We start from the raw sequence: 14,114 nt of genomic DNA, 5'->3' as shown, positions 1-14,114 counted from the left end.
CCACATTTGTGACAGTTCCTGCTAATGGCTATGTTCTGACTGATGCTGCTACAGCACTGACTCAGATACGGCAGAAATCACTCTCTGGTGGAGGCTTGGACAATTGTCCAATCCTTAGTTGTCAGAGAATAAGACAGGAATCAGAATGTTTATATAGAGGCAGAAAAAAACCCATGTTCCCCCTTCTCAATCCTAAATTTCCTAATCCCACTGTACTACCCAGCTGTGTCCTATGTTATGATGAAATCTTGACAGTAAAGAATTTCAAGAGAGCCCCATGGGTTCTGTGCATTTTCACATTTTTTCCTCTAGCTAAATTCTAAACCTGCTACTTTTTAAAACAGGTGTGTCTTTGAAGATTTTAGTTTAGATCTAGGACCTTTTTCGTGGGAAAACCCAGTGAAATCACTGGGAGGCATGTGTAGATGACATATTTAAGTGAGCCTGAAACAGTTAAACAGCAAAAGCCTGTCAAGGAATCTGTGAACAGCTTTTAACCAAGGGCTGCTGATGTCATGGGGGGTTGTTGATAGCAAAACACAGGAAGTTAACAATAAAGTAAATTACTTCTGAGTAGTGGTGGAGACACTTTTTTAACTAGTGCTCAGCCTGAAATTTGTTTTGTTTCCCACCCCTAAAATCCAGGAATATCTTCAAAGTCTCTCCACAGCTACAGCAAAAAAAAAAAAAAAAAAAAAAAGAAAAGAAAAAGAAAGTGTTTCTAGGCAGGTATAGAATAACCAAACAAGTACCAAATGGGAGGCTAATCACATTTCCAGTATTAACATGAATCCATGTAGTAGGAGATAGGAAGCAAATAGCTAAAGCCAGCAGATAAGGCTTTATTTACCAGTATACAGATAGCAGTAGATAAGGATTTTGCATTGCAAATGCTAAACTCTATTGTCACAGGCAGAGAGACAAAGAATTCTACGTAATTCATATATAAGTATGACAGAAGTGTGACAAGGCCTCTATGGACCACTGTAAGATGCAACACATCAACATGGGCACATGGGTACGGACTGATGTGGACTCCAGCGGTAATAGGAAACTTGAGTGTCTGGACCTGAACCACAGCAGAGATGTTTTTCTAGGCACATCTGCTGGTGGCTTTGTTGGGAAGAAATTAAGAAATAACACAGAACTTAATATCACTGTTCCCAAATATTACTTAGAGTTTGTTTTGTCTACAGCTGTGTGTAATTTCATGATTTAGCAAGTACATCTATTTCATTCTATTACGAGCAATTAATTGTTCTTAATATTTTTGTATCTTTATAAAGTGTCTTTATATATATTTCAAATAATTCCATTTGATCATTTTTAAAGAGAGAAAATTCTACCAAAAGGTCACAGATTAGGTTTTCAATCAAGATTTTTGTGTTTGTTTGCATGTTAAACAAAATGATATCTGACCCAGGCCTAGCCCATTGTAGAGTATCTTGCATTATATGTTTATGCTGAGAACACAATATTACATATTACAAATGTGTGAGCTATGTTGTTTGACCAATCCGAACCTTCAACACTGCTAGTTTTTTGTATTTAATGTAAATAAATATGACAGCATCTAAGCCTGTTAACTCTTATTCACTAGTGAGAGATGAAAAGTTATTAGTTGTAGAAACACAGTCCAAATACACAATTCGATTTTCCTCTCTTTAGCAGCAGGAAATTCTCTCTGAAAAAAACAATGCTTTTTCCACTTTTTACAACATTTTTATGTAGAAACATTATCAAACTTACACAAGTGATTTCAGAAGAAATCATTCCCATATTCACACAGATTCACCATTTTACCTCATTTTGTTACCTTCCTTCCTTTCTTTCTCCTTCTCTCATGTTCTCCTAAAATATTTGAAACTAAGCTCTACCCTGTGTGTGTGTGTGTGTGTGTGTGTGTGTGTGTGTGTGTGTATATGTATGCATTACATTTTACCCTATAAGTACATATGATTATGATTTGTCAATCAAAAGTAATATTAATTTTGCCAGGTGCAGTGGCTCACACCTGTAACGCCAACACTTTGAAAAGCCAAGGCAGTATAATTGCTTGAGCTCAGGAGTTCAAGACCAATCTGGGCAACAGAGCGAGATGTCATCTCTACTAAAAATTTTAAAAATTAGCCAGGTGTGGTAGTATAGGCCTGTAGTCCCAGCCACTTGGCAGGCTAAGGTGGGAGGATGGTTGAGCCCTGGAGATCGAGACTGCAGTGAGCTATGATCATACCACTGTACTCCAGCCTGGGCAACAAAATGAGATCCAGTCTCAAAAGTAATTATAATTTTAAAACAGAATAAGTTGCACATATCATGTCACTTTATCAAAGTACAATTATCAAAACTAGAAAACATTTGTGCAACATTATTTTCCAATATATTGATTATATTTAAATTTCATCAGTTTCTCCAATAAATCCTTACAGCAATTTTTTCTTGGATCCAGCTTCTATTCTGGGATTACAAATTGCATTTAGTTTCAAGTCTTTTAAAATCTGAAAGAAATAGTTCCTTGGCCAGTCTCTTTCACGGCACTGATATTTTTGAAGAGTGAAAGCCACTTGTTTTTTACACTGTCCCTAAATTTGGGTTTACCTGATGTTTCTTTGTGATAAAATTCAAGTTATGTATTTTTTTCCAAGTTTCAAACAGCAGAGTGTCAAAGTATGTGGCTTCTTCTCCGGATATCACATGAGGAGGCACATGGTACTTGTTGAAACAGTGGTAGCCAATGTTTTCTACGGATAAGATTTTTTCTCTTACAATTAATAAGTAATCAGTTGGGTACATGCCTTGAAATTATATAAATAACTTGACATCCATCAAATTGTACTCATTAGTTTTAGGATCTATTGATGACTCTTGTCCAAATCAATTTTTACAATGATAGTTTGCAAAATGGTGATTTTTAAAAAATTCTTATGATTCTCTCTATATTTATTACTTGGCACTCTACAACCAGGAAGGGCTTTCTTCTCTTTTCCTTCTACTTAATTATCAATTAATTGATTGTTAGTATGGAATTATCAATTTTTGTATTTTCCATGGGTTATAATCCATTACTATCCTTACTCATTTTGATGGCAAATTGTCCCAGATTTGTCCAATGTGAACCCCTCAAGCTGTCTTCTTTAACAGTCTCTTTTAACCATACAAAACTCTAATAATATATATTTTTAAAAAACAGTTTTCTGGAGATCACTTATGTTGTGTATTATCCATTGATATTATACGAGAGAAGGAAAACAGCCTTCTATTTTCAAAGAAATTCCAGTAATTCTTAAACAGGGATAAACAGTTTTTTTATTGCAAGATTTCTGAGAGCATTTACTATGCTAACATGCATCTTAAAGCTGTAAGAGATGAATATCCTGAAAATGGTTTCAAGTCATAGGAAACTTTTTCTAATGTAGCATTTGGCAGGACCATATACTTAAGAACACAGCTTATTAATGATAAATTAGTTAAATCTGAAAAGAATATTCTTACTTCCAACAAGTTCTGGTTTAGAGAGTAAATGAAAAGTAACCCACATTTTGGTCTAAATCTAATATATTTTGTTAGATGGACATTCTCAGATTAAACCAGAAACTGCCCATAGTATGTATTTATTAGCCTATCCATAAAATTATGTGATTTCTAGAGCTAATTTCCTTGAAAGGACATTGCAATGAAAGTTTTCTTAGCATTATCTGAAGCTAAGTTGGTATCAATCATGCCTACAGGTAAGGTGAGAGTTTCCTATAAAACAACCTGCCAGACATTAAGTAGAAATAATGAGCTCTAGTTTGGTAAATTTGTTTCCCTTAATGCTCAAGTAGTAGGTCTGAAACTTAGTTCGCATTAGAATCTTTTGGGTGGCTTAAAACAACAGAAATTTAGTCTCTCACCATTCTGAAATCCGGAAGTCTGAAAATAAGATGTTGGTAGGGTGATTCCTTTTGGAGGTTCTGGGAGAGAACCTATTCTATGGCTCTCTCCTAGCTTCTAGTGACTCTCCTCAATTTCTGTCATTCCTTGGCTTGAAGACACAGCAGTGTCTGCCTCTGTCTTCTCATGGCTTCTCTTTTTGGGTCTCTTTGCATCTTCTTTTCTGTCTCTTTTAAGGATACCCACCATTGAGTTTAGGGCCCACCCTAATCCCAGATGATCTCATCTCAAGATCCTTACCTTAATTATATCTGCAAGACTCATAAAAAAAAAAATAAATCAGGTCACCTTCACAGGTGCCAAGAGTTAGGACTTAAACATATATTTTGAAGGACAAAATTCAACCCACTCTAGCTAATACAATAAAACACGTAAAGATGATTTGCTTTCCTGTCGTTGGCTTTATGTGCAACCTTAACCAAAGCAATTTATGTCCCTCTTCTTTCACATACAAAATACAGAATAGGGTTCCTTTTTATTTTTCATTTCACGTGAGGTGCTATGTTAGTTAATGAAAAAATCCTGGCTCCTAGTAAACTAACATTTGTAGCACTGAAACAGAACACTTTTTCATATATGAATTATATTAACCATCACAGCAACTCTAGGAGGCAAGTATAAAATGATATTTCCATTTTATAAGTGAATAAACTAAGATACAGTCCCTTAAAGCCACAAGTAGCTGGTAATTGAATTTATAGTAAAGTCACCTATCTCTAATTACCTAGTACTTCTTACATGAAGATTCATGCCTTTCCCCTCTTTTACTGGATACATTGGCATGTATAAACCTGGAATGCTAGGCCTTTGTTTTCATGATTTCACTACAACAACAACAAAAAAATCAGCCTTTCTAGGAACTAAGGATTATCTCTGCTAAACTGATGAATGCCAGACTTGCTAACTTGCTTTGAGTAAAAACAAAGCTGGCACTCAAGGAAACAAACATATAAGAAGAAATAAAAAAGAAAGGACGGATGAAAGGATAGAAGGTAAAGAGAAGAGAAGGAAACAGGAGGGAAGGGAAAGACAACTCAGCTTTAAATTATGCATTTTTTTTATTTCTCTTCAACTTATCCAACTTAAGAAATAGCATTGCCTCCTTAGCTCAACTTTATGTTCTTTTGGATCTAGAAAGCTGTGTCTCTTCACCTTGTTATCCTCTACAGAAGCTAGTGCATTGCCCTCTATATAGTAGAGTTTACTATGTTGAAATTAATTGAATCATTTGCTCAGGCTTATAAAAATATTTACCAGCAAGACAAAGTTTTCTGAATCTTTCTTTAGGGTTTGGAATTTCTCTTTTGTTTAGAAAAACCATTGCTCTCTAAATCCATCATCTGACTATATATCTGAGATGTGTATCTTTGAGAGAAGGTCAGAAAGGCTACTTCAGAGTAAACTGTCTTATTATACACATCACATTTACTAAGACATCTCTATAAATAACCTGTTTGCCCATATGCAATTGCATGGATATAACCAGGTGCAAATTGTAAAATATCTCTTTAGAGTCTCCAGTAACTCCATTCATTTTTTGCGTAGTGGTAACTCCATCTCATTATTAAAAACACAAAGAATATTTTATTGTGAATACATCCCATATATCCGAACAAAAAATAAGCTGAAATTAATCTTTCTATTTTGACAGAAAATCATTCATACGAATGTACTGTTTTACCTGTAGATTTGTGCTTTAAAAATCTTTAATTTGTAATAGAGAACTGAAAAACTTTGCCTCATGTTAAGAGAATTTCTGGCATTCAAGAATCGGGTAGAAGAAATATTTAAAGTGAAGGAAGCCTTTTCTTGTCTCAAACTCATGTTAAATATGTGGCTGAGTCAATTTTAACATAATCTTTGAGGGTCTCAAAATTAGCCTTGAGTTAGAAAGAACAGTGGTATTACCAGCTATTTCACTTACTTTCTCACTTGTTGATCTATTCTTTCCTTTATTTCTCCATTCTGTCCTATCTTGCTTTCTTTTCCATCCTTATATTCCTTTCCTCATTCCCCCTTTGGACAATCATTTAACGTATTCTTTGTCTTTCTATGCTCTTAAATCCTGATGATTAAATGCCAGAAAGCAGAGATCTTTCCAAAACTCAGTGCCCTCTCTTCCTGCACTACCACCCTGACTTGTGTATATACACCCCACCCCCAGAAACTAGAGGGTTAAAAACACACTTAACATTCATCAGAAGATACTGGGTCATAAGGAACACTATAGAAGTAGCATTAGAATTGGGTCCCTTATACACATCCCTTTAAAAATATCCTAATTCAGATATACACAACCCTTCAAAATATGCTAATTCATTCTTTCATGATCCACCTAAATTATTGTAGTCAAATTGATAAGTCAAATTTACTTTCTATTACGATTTGGAGGACTCTGGTGTGGCAGGATGTCCATGGCAACTAGAAGACTTCCAGAAGGTCAGGTTAAATCTCTTTAGTTGTTTATTGCTGAACAAGCCTATTAACTTTCCTCAACAGCCCTCTGCTTAACTAATTCTAAGTAGTTCATAATATATTAGATAAATTGTTGTGGGGAATTAAATAAAATATATGAAGGCACACTATAAACTGTACAAAAGCTAAACAAATATTAATTATTGTTTTAATTATACTTTTCAACAAAAGCTTTTCCTTCAAGTTTATTCAAGGCCCCAGTCAAATTCTGAAAATATCAGTTAGAAGAAAATACACAGTCTCAAACGGAATGATAAAATGTCAAGATACTGAAGGTTCACTGGATATCCTCTATGTATATCCCGGGAGTCCTCATCTGAAAATGAAGATCTGGTTGGCTCAGTGATCTATTTACAGGAGAGGAAGAGGAAGAGGAAGAAGGAAATGGAGATCTACCTATATATTCAGAGACACACACACATAGAGGGAGAGAGAGAGAGAGAGAGTGTGTGTGTGTGTGTGTGTGCATCTTGGCTCCACTTACTAAATCTCTATCAAAATGAAGAAGAGAAGGGGGATAAGGAAGAGAAGAAAGAAAACTATAAAACACAATATTTCTGCATCTGGTACCATTGACTAAACACTCTGAGGATTTATTGTAAAAGGGACCCAATTCTAATGCTACTTCTACAGTGTTCCTGTTCCTGATGACCCAGTGTCTTCTGATGAATGTTAAGTGTTAAGTTGCTTGGTTTTTTTCTCCTAAACAAAGAGGCCAAATGCATTGCCAGTGCTTTGCTTTCTTTAATGCCACTATTGTGCAGGGATTCACTCAGCAAGCTAGAGGAATAACATGTGGGTGTTGAATACAAAGAGGCAGCAGGTTCCAAATGCAGCCTCCAAACAACAAGGCTGTCTCCACACTCTGCATGGCATGGAATAAAACTGTGTTTTGTCCAAAATTTAAAAGCCTGACCTGCGGGTCCTTAGAGGAGAAAAAGACTTTCTGCAAAGGTGACATCTGGATTCTCTCCTTGCTTCTGCTGCTACTGCTGTTTTTACCACCATTTTCTGTATTCCCATTTCTTTGCTGCAACCGTCAAATTTTAAGTTTGAAAATATTTTATTCTGCCCTCCTGCATGAAATAGTTGGAGGAGGGAAAAGCTTATGATTTCTCAAACGGATATAGTCCTCTTATTGTAAAAGGGTTTAAAGGCCCCACCATTTCTTCCAGAAATTTTAATAAGCATATAGGAATAGCCAGCTGGCTAATCCTAGGAATATCCCTCCTCCCTGATCATTTTATAGAAAGATCCTGTGGTCAGGAAATATAAAGCTTTCAACACATTGACCACAGCTAGGATTATAGCCTCATATGGTAGAGATTTTTCCCACTGTCTTTTTCTGGGTCTTGTCAATATCCAGCCGTCCTCTCAGGGGTGTTGAAGTCACCTTCACCCTTCTCACCGGGGAGAACTTCAAGATTGACTGCACTAATGAGGGAGTCTGGAATTGAGACATTACATGTAAATCCATCACTGTGATTAAACTTAGCACACACACTGTGTGTGCTTGGTAGTTTCAAAGAGCCTGGCTATTAAATGGCTTCATATTTTTATACCTTTTGGCACCCTCATAAAAGGACTTAAGGAAACAGAATTTTTCCTCCACAGCTACAGATGGACTAAGGCAAATCTATGCTAAGAAGCTATAAAATAAATTGAAATGTCTTAGGTTCATTGATAAATCAAGTCAGTAGCTCTGCAGAGTACTGTTAAATGTATAAAAACATATATTAATAAAGTTATACATGTATGTAAGGACAGATATACGGGGCAACACCTATTAAATTGCAAATAAAGTAAAACCTCATTAATTCAGACTCACTTAAATCGGAATTTCTGATCTACCGAAAGTCTGGCTAAGCAGAAGTTTTCCTTTACCATATCAATGGACAAAAGACTTGCTGAACAAATCTGTAGTGTAAATAAAGTTTATAGGGAGCATATGTAGACTGTTTAAGAGAATACACTGTTGTTAGCATCCTCAAGTACTTCAGAAACACCCATTTACACACAGATAATTGAGAGTATAATTGCAAAGCATTCTTAAGTATTAACCAAAGTAGGCACTCTAAGGACCTCTAAAAGGAATCTTTAATTATTGCAGGTCCACTTCTTTTATATACTTGAAAGAGGTAAATCTTCATCCTTTTAAAAATATCCCATAGTTCAAATTTCCCACAAATGTGAGAAGCACATCTTTCTCTAGCTAATGCAAATTAATAAGCTGCTAAAACATATATTATGCTATAATACATTAATGTACTAGATTTTTTGTTTTTGCTTTTCAAGCAAAACAAAATTTTAGCAAAATTTGGTATTTGCATATTTATGTGATGCCTATGGATGCATACTTATATTTATAGCAGGATGGGATGACAGAAAGAGCACTGAACTTATCAGCTCTGCCACTGTCTTGCAAAGTGAGCTTGAGTGTCAGCTTGAGCCTAGGTTTCCTCACCTGTAAAATCAAGAGAAGTGCTTTGGTAACCATCCTACATCTCAGACTTGGTGCAAGGATCAGATGATGTTATTTAAAGCAATGAAAGTACTTCATAAAGTGAAAGGCAAATATGTTCTAATTATTTTATCTGCAATGGATACTTATCTTTGATTTAGAAGGAAATGAAGATGACATATATCATATTGAAATAACCAGTTATATATTTTATGTTCATTATTACCAAAAAGTGTACTGTGTCCCACTTGGGGTAAAACTGAAATTGAAGCAATCTACAAACATTATTCATTCTATTTACCATTTAGAGTGCAGGGGTAGGCATTGAAACCATAAGATTTTTTTAGCAATTTGTAGGAATATTTTAGATTTTAAAAATCTTTGTGATTTAATGTGTCAAGTAAGCGGAGTTTAAATGAAAATCTCACAAACATACAAGTTTTAGAAAACACAGAATGGGTCAGTCCTAAGGGCAGATAAAACAGTATGTCCAAATCAAGACCTCTGTAGCTTGGATCATCTGCCCTCTTGTAGCCAACACCTAGCACAGTGGCTAGCACACACTTAACAATTATTTGTTCTACTGTGATGCCTCTTGGTGAGGTATTAGCAAACCCTAGATAGATTTGCAAATGCAAGGACAATATACTTGCCCTCAAGGACAAAATACTGTAAATTTCATAAGGTAAAGGACTAGGTCTGTCTTATTTTCTGATGTAGCCCCAGATTGTAGAACTAGTGATTGTTCAGTAGAATGTGTTGGGGATTTTTAAAAAGAAGAACTTATTTAGGCTGGGCACAGTGACTCACTCCTGTAATCTTAGCACTTTGGGAGGCCGAGGCGGGTGGATCACCTGAGGTCAGGAGTTCAAGGCTAGCCTGGCCAACATGGCGAAACCCCATCTCTACTAAAAATACAAAAATTAGCTGGGCATGGTGGCATGTGCCTGTAATCCCAGATACTAGGGGGAGCTGAGGCAGGAGGATTGCTTGAACCTGGGAGGTGGAGGTTGCAGTGAGCCAAGATCGTGCCACTGCACTCCAGCCTGGACAACAGAGTGAGACTCCATCACAACAAGAAGGAGAAGGAGAAAGAGAAGAAGAGGAGGAGGAGGAGGTGGGGTGGGGAAGGAGGAGGAGGAAGTAGGGAGGAGGAGGAGGTAGGGAGGAGGAGGAGGAGGAGGAGGAGAACTCACTTAATGAGCAAGCAACTCCTAGAGATTATGTCTTATGTAAGTTGACTAAGATGTGGTCTTTATACTCAGTCTATCATATGAAGTGACCAGGGAGACAGAATTTTATAGAACTACGGGGCAAAAGAGTAAGTGTCAAGTTATGAAATAAAGTGCTCTGGGAACATGCAGCACTGTTTTGCTATGCCAGTTGCACATTAAAATCATCTAGGGATTTTTTGAAGCAATATCAGTGTTCCAGATCAATTAAAACAGAGGATGGGGCTTGGGCACTAGGATACTAGTATTTTTTTTTTGGAGATGAAGTCTCGCTCCGTCACCCAGGCTGGAGTGCAGTGGTGCAATTTCGGCTCACTGCAAACTCCACCTCCCGGGTTCACACCATTCTCCTGCCTCAGCCTCCTGAGTAGCTGGGTCTACAGGCGCCCGCCACTACACCCAGCTAATTTTTTGTATTTTTAGTAGAGACGGGGTTTCATCGTGTGAGCCAGGATGGTCTCGATCCTCTGACCTCGTGATCTGCCCGCCTCAGCTTCCCAAAGTGTTGGGATTACAGGTGTGAGCCACCATGCCCAGCCAGGCACTAGTATTTTTTTTAAAAAAATTAGGTGATTCTAATGTGCAGCCAGCAATAGAATAGTTGACAGAGAAGTTAAAAAGGAGTAATTATAACAGGTAGAGGAGTTAGGAAAGGACATTTTCTAAGGTGAAGTAATATTTATACTAAGTCTGTTTGTCTTTATGATTCATGAAGTCCAGAAAAAATGCCAAATTTTTCTCCTTCCAAATTTTCAACAGATCTTCTCTTAGAAGAGAAACGGATTATGATGGCAAGTTCTTCCCATGCACTGCTCTTCCCAACCCTTTGAAGTTCTAATCCCAAAGACTTAAAGTGGTACCCGAGAATCTTTAAAGTCCTAGACCACATCTCACTTTGGAAAAAGATTCAATATCTGGATCAATTCAAGATACTGAATTGATACAGATTCAATTCAACCTAGAGCAAGGTTAGGAAAAAAAAAGGAGAATAAGGACCTTGTGAATCTCAAGTGGATGAATGTTTGATATTTATCTAATTTTCTTCACTTCAAGAGTTCTTCACATGTGGGCAAACCCAAGGATGTGGATTTAATCAGGGCTAGTATGACTTGAGAAGTCAAAGCATTATCTTTATCTGTCATAAGTTTCAATCATGTTTATACTTAGTTATAATAACTTACACTCACTTTTATTTATAATAATAGGCGAATGACTTGGACCCCATATTGAGAAGGGAAACAACAGGGTTCTTTATCTTATTACTCTGACTTTCCAATACCAACCAAGTTAGAGGAAAAATTTTTCCCTCTTCTTGCAAGTAATGCCAAAAATTGTGTACCAAAAGAGTATCCATTGTAAAGGATCTGTTTTTAAAAATAATTACTCAGGAGTAAACAGACAATCTACACAATGGGAGAAAATATTCACAAATATCCAACAAATGTCCAATATTCAGAATCTATGAGGAACTTAAACAATTTAATAAGCAAAAAACAGATAACTTCATTAAAAAGTGAGCAAAGGACATGAACAGACACTTCTCAAAGAAGACATACAAGCAGTCAATAAACATATGAAAAAAATGCTCAAAACCACTAATCATCAGGGACATGCAAATCAAAACCAAAATGAGATATTATCTCATACCAGTCAGAATGGATGTTAAGAGAAAGTCAAACAACAACAGATGTTGGTGAGGCTATGGAGAAAAGGAAACACTTATACACTGTTGGTGAGAATTTAAATTAGTTCAGCCTCTGTGGAAAGCAGTTTGGAGATTTCTCAAAGAACTACCTCTTTTACCAAGGACTCGCCAACATGGGCCACGTTTGCACCAAAACCATGAAGAAGGCTGCCTGGGTCATCATAGAAAAGTACTACATGCACCTGGGCAACGACTTCCACAGGAACAAGCGCATGTGCAAGGAGATCGCCATTATCCCCAGCAAGAAGCTCCACAACAAGATAGCAGGCTATGTCACCCATCTGATGAAGCAGATTCAGAGAGGCCCAGTACGAGGTATCTCCGTCAAGCTGCAGGAGGAGGTGAGAGAAAGGAGAGACAATTATGTTCCTGAGATCTCAGCCCTGGATCAGGAGATCATTGAAGTAGATCCTGACACTAAGGAAATGCTGAAGCTTTTGGACTTCGGCTGTCTGTCCAACCTGCAGATCACTCAGCCTACAGTTGGGATGCATTTCAAAATGCCTCGGAGACCTGTTTGAATCTTTTCTGCAATGCTGTATTATTTTCAATAAATCTGGGACAACAACAAAAAAGAACTAAAAACAGAACTACCATTTGACCAAGCAATCTCATTACTGGATATATATACCCAAAAGAAAAATAAATCATTCTATGAAAAATACACATGCCCCTGTATGTTCATTGAAGCATTAATCACAATAGCAAAGACATGGAATCAACCTGGATGCCCATCGACAGTGAATTGAATAAAGAAAATGTGGTACATATACACTGTGGAATACTATGCCGCCATAAAAAGGAACAAAATCATGTCCTTGGCATCAACATGGATGCACCTGGAGGCCATTATTCTAACTGAATTAATACAGAAACAGAAAACCAAATATACTTCATATTCTCACAAGTGAGAGCTAAACATTGGGTATACATTTACATAAAGATGAGAACAATAAACACTGAGGACAACGAGACGGGGGAGGGAGGGAAGGCCAGGCACAGTGGCTCCCTGCTATATGTTACTTTTGATGAGTATAAGGTGGATCACTTGAGGTCAGGAGTTTGAGACCAGCCTAGCCAACATGTGGAAGCCTGCCTTTACTAAAAATACAAAAATTAGCCAAGCATGGAGGAGGGCGCCTATAACCTCCACTACTCGGGAGGCTCAAGCAGTGGAATCGCTTGAACCAAGGAGGCAGAGGTTGTGCTGAGCTGAGATCACACCACTGCACTCCAGCCTGGGTGACAGAGTGACACTCCGAATCAAATAAATAAATAAATAAATAAATAAAATGGAGTGGGGAGGTAAAGTTTGAAAAACTACCTACTGGGAACTATGCTTACTACCTGGATGATGGGTTCAGTCATACCCCAAACCTCAGCATCTTGCAATATACCCACGTAAAAAACCTGTGCATGTAACATATAATCTAAAATAAAAGTTAAAATTGTAAAAATAAAAAATAAAAGTAAAAAGTTATAAGTTTAAAAATACTGTACTCCAGTCCAATTGGATCAGAATTTTTTTAAGCTCTTTCCTTCAAAACTATAGAAAGATTATTTAGAAAAAAATTGACACTAATATCTAAAATAGAAACCTAAGCTCTAACATCTATTGTAGAGGAAAGAGCACTTTGAAACCAAAGTTATAATTGCAGTTCTGTCAAGAGTTACATGCATGAGGTTGGACAAGCCATTCTTAAACATCTTATGATGTTAAAAGAACTCTTTCCAAGCTAATGTTGCATCCTATTTTAAATTCAACATATTAACAACAGTTTCCGAATGCATCCAAGCAAGTGTATTAGTCTGTTCTCAAACTGCTAATAAAGACATACCCAAGACTGGGTAATTTATAAAGGAAAGAGGTATAATGGATTCAGTTCAGCATGGCTGGGGAGACCTCACAATCATGGCAGAAGGCAAAGGAGAAGCAAAGGCATGCCTTACATGGCACAGGCAAGAGAGCTTGTGCAGGGGGATTCCCATTTATAAAATCATCAGATCTTGTAAGACTTATTCACTACCACCAGAACAATAAGGGGAAAACTGCCCCCATGATTCAATTATCTCTACCTGGCCCTGCCCTTGCCATGTGTGGACTATTACAATTCAAGGTGAGATTTGGGTGGGGACACAGCCAAACCATATTAGCAAGCAAGTGAATGTCCTGAGGTAAAAAAGTTAACATCCCTCTAGTGTTTTCGGCATTGGTTTACAGATGCCAATATTAAAAATCACTTGAAATTTGGTTTCACCACTACCACCTTTGAATAGGAGCTTTTACATCTCATTCTAAGTATTTAGC

At 37.0% G+C, this 14,114-nt stretch overlaps 1 protein-coding gene and 1 long non-coding RNA gene across 4 annotated transcripts in view; one reads left to right on the top strand and one right to left on the bottom strand.

The window, feature by feature from the left end:
* Positions 1–14,114, bottom strand: part of LOC129473421 (uncharacterized) — a 105,086-nt gene that overhangs the window by 86,132 nt on the left and 4,840 nt on the right. The window lies entirely within an intron of this gene.
* Positions 11,920–12,327, top strand: LOC129473419 (small ribosomal subunit protein eS17-like). The gene has a single exon (XM_055263896.1). The coding sequence runs from the start codon at positions 11,920–11,922 to the stop codon at positions 12,325–12,327; it is 408 nt and encodes a 135-aa protein (XP_055119871.1).

Source organism: Symphalangus syndactylus, chromosome 23 (assembly GCF_028878055.3).
Source record: "Symphalangus syndactylus isolate Jambi chromosome 23, NHGRI_mSymSyn1-v2.1_pri, whole genome shotgun sequence".
Taxonomy (NCBI): Eukaryota; Metazoa; Chordata; class Mammalia; order Primates; family Hylobatidae; genus Symphalangus; species Symphalangus syndactylus.
The sequence above is the reverse complement of the archived record's forward strand: the minus strand, read 5'-3'. Positions and strand labels throughout refer to the sequence as shown.

What these genes read in the sequence shown, in the direction of transcription:
- LOC129473419 (XM_055263896.1), top strand. Translation starts at nt 11,920, where the DNA reads ATGGGCCACGTTTGCACCAAAACCATGAAGAAGGCTGCCTGGGTCATC.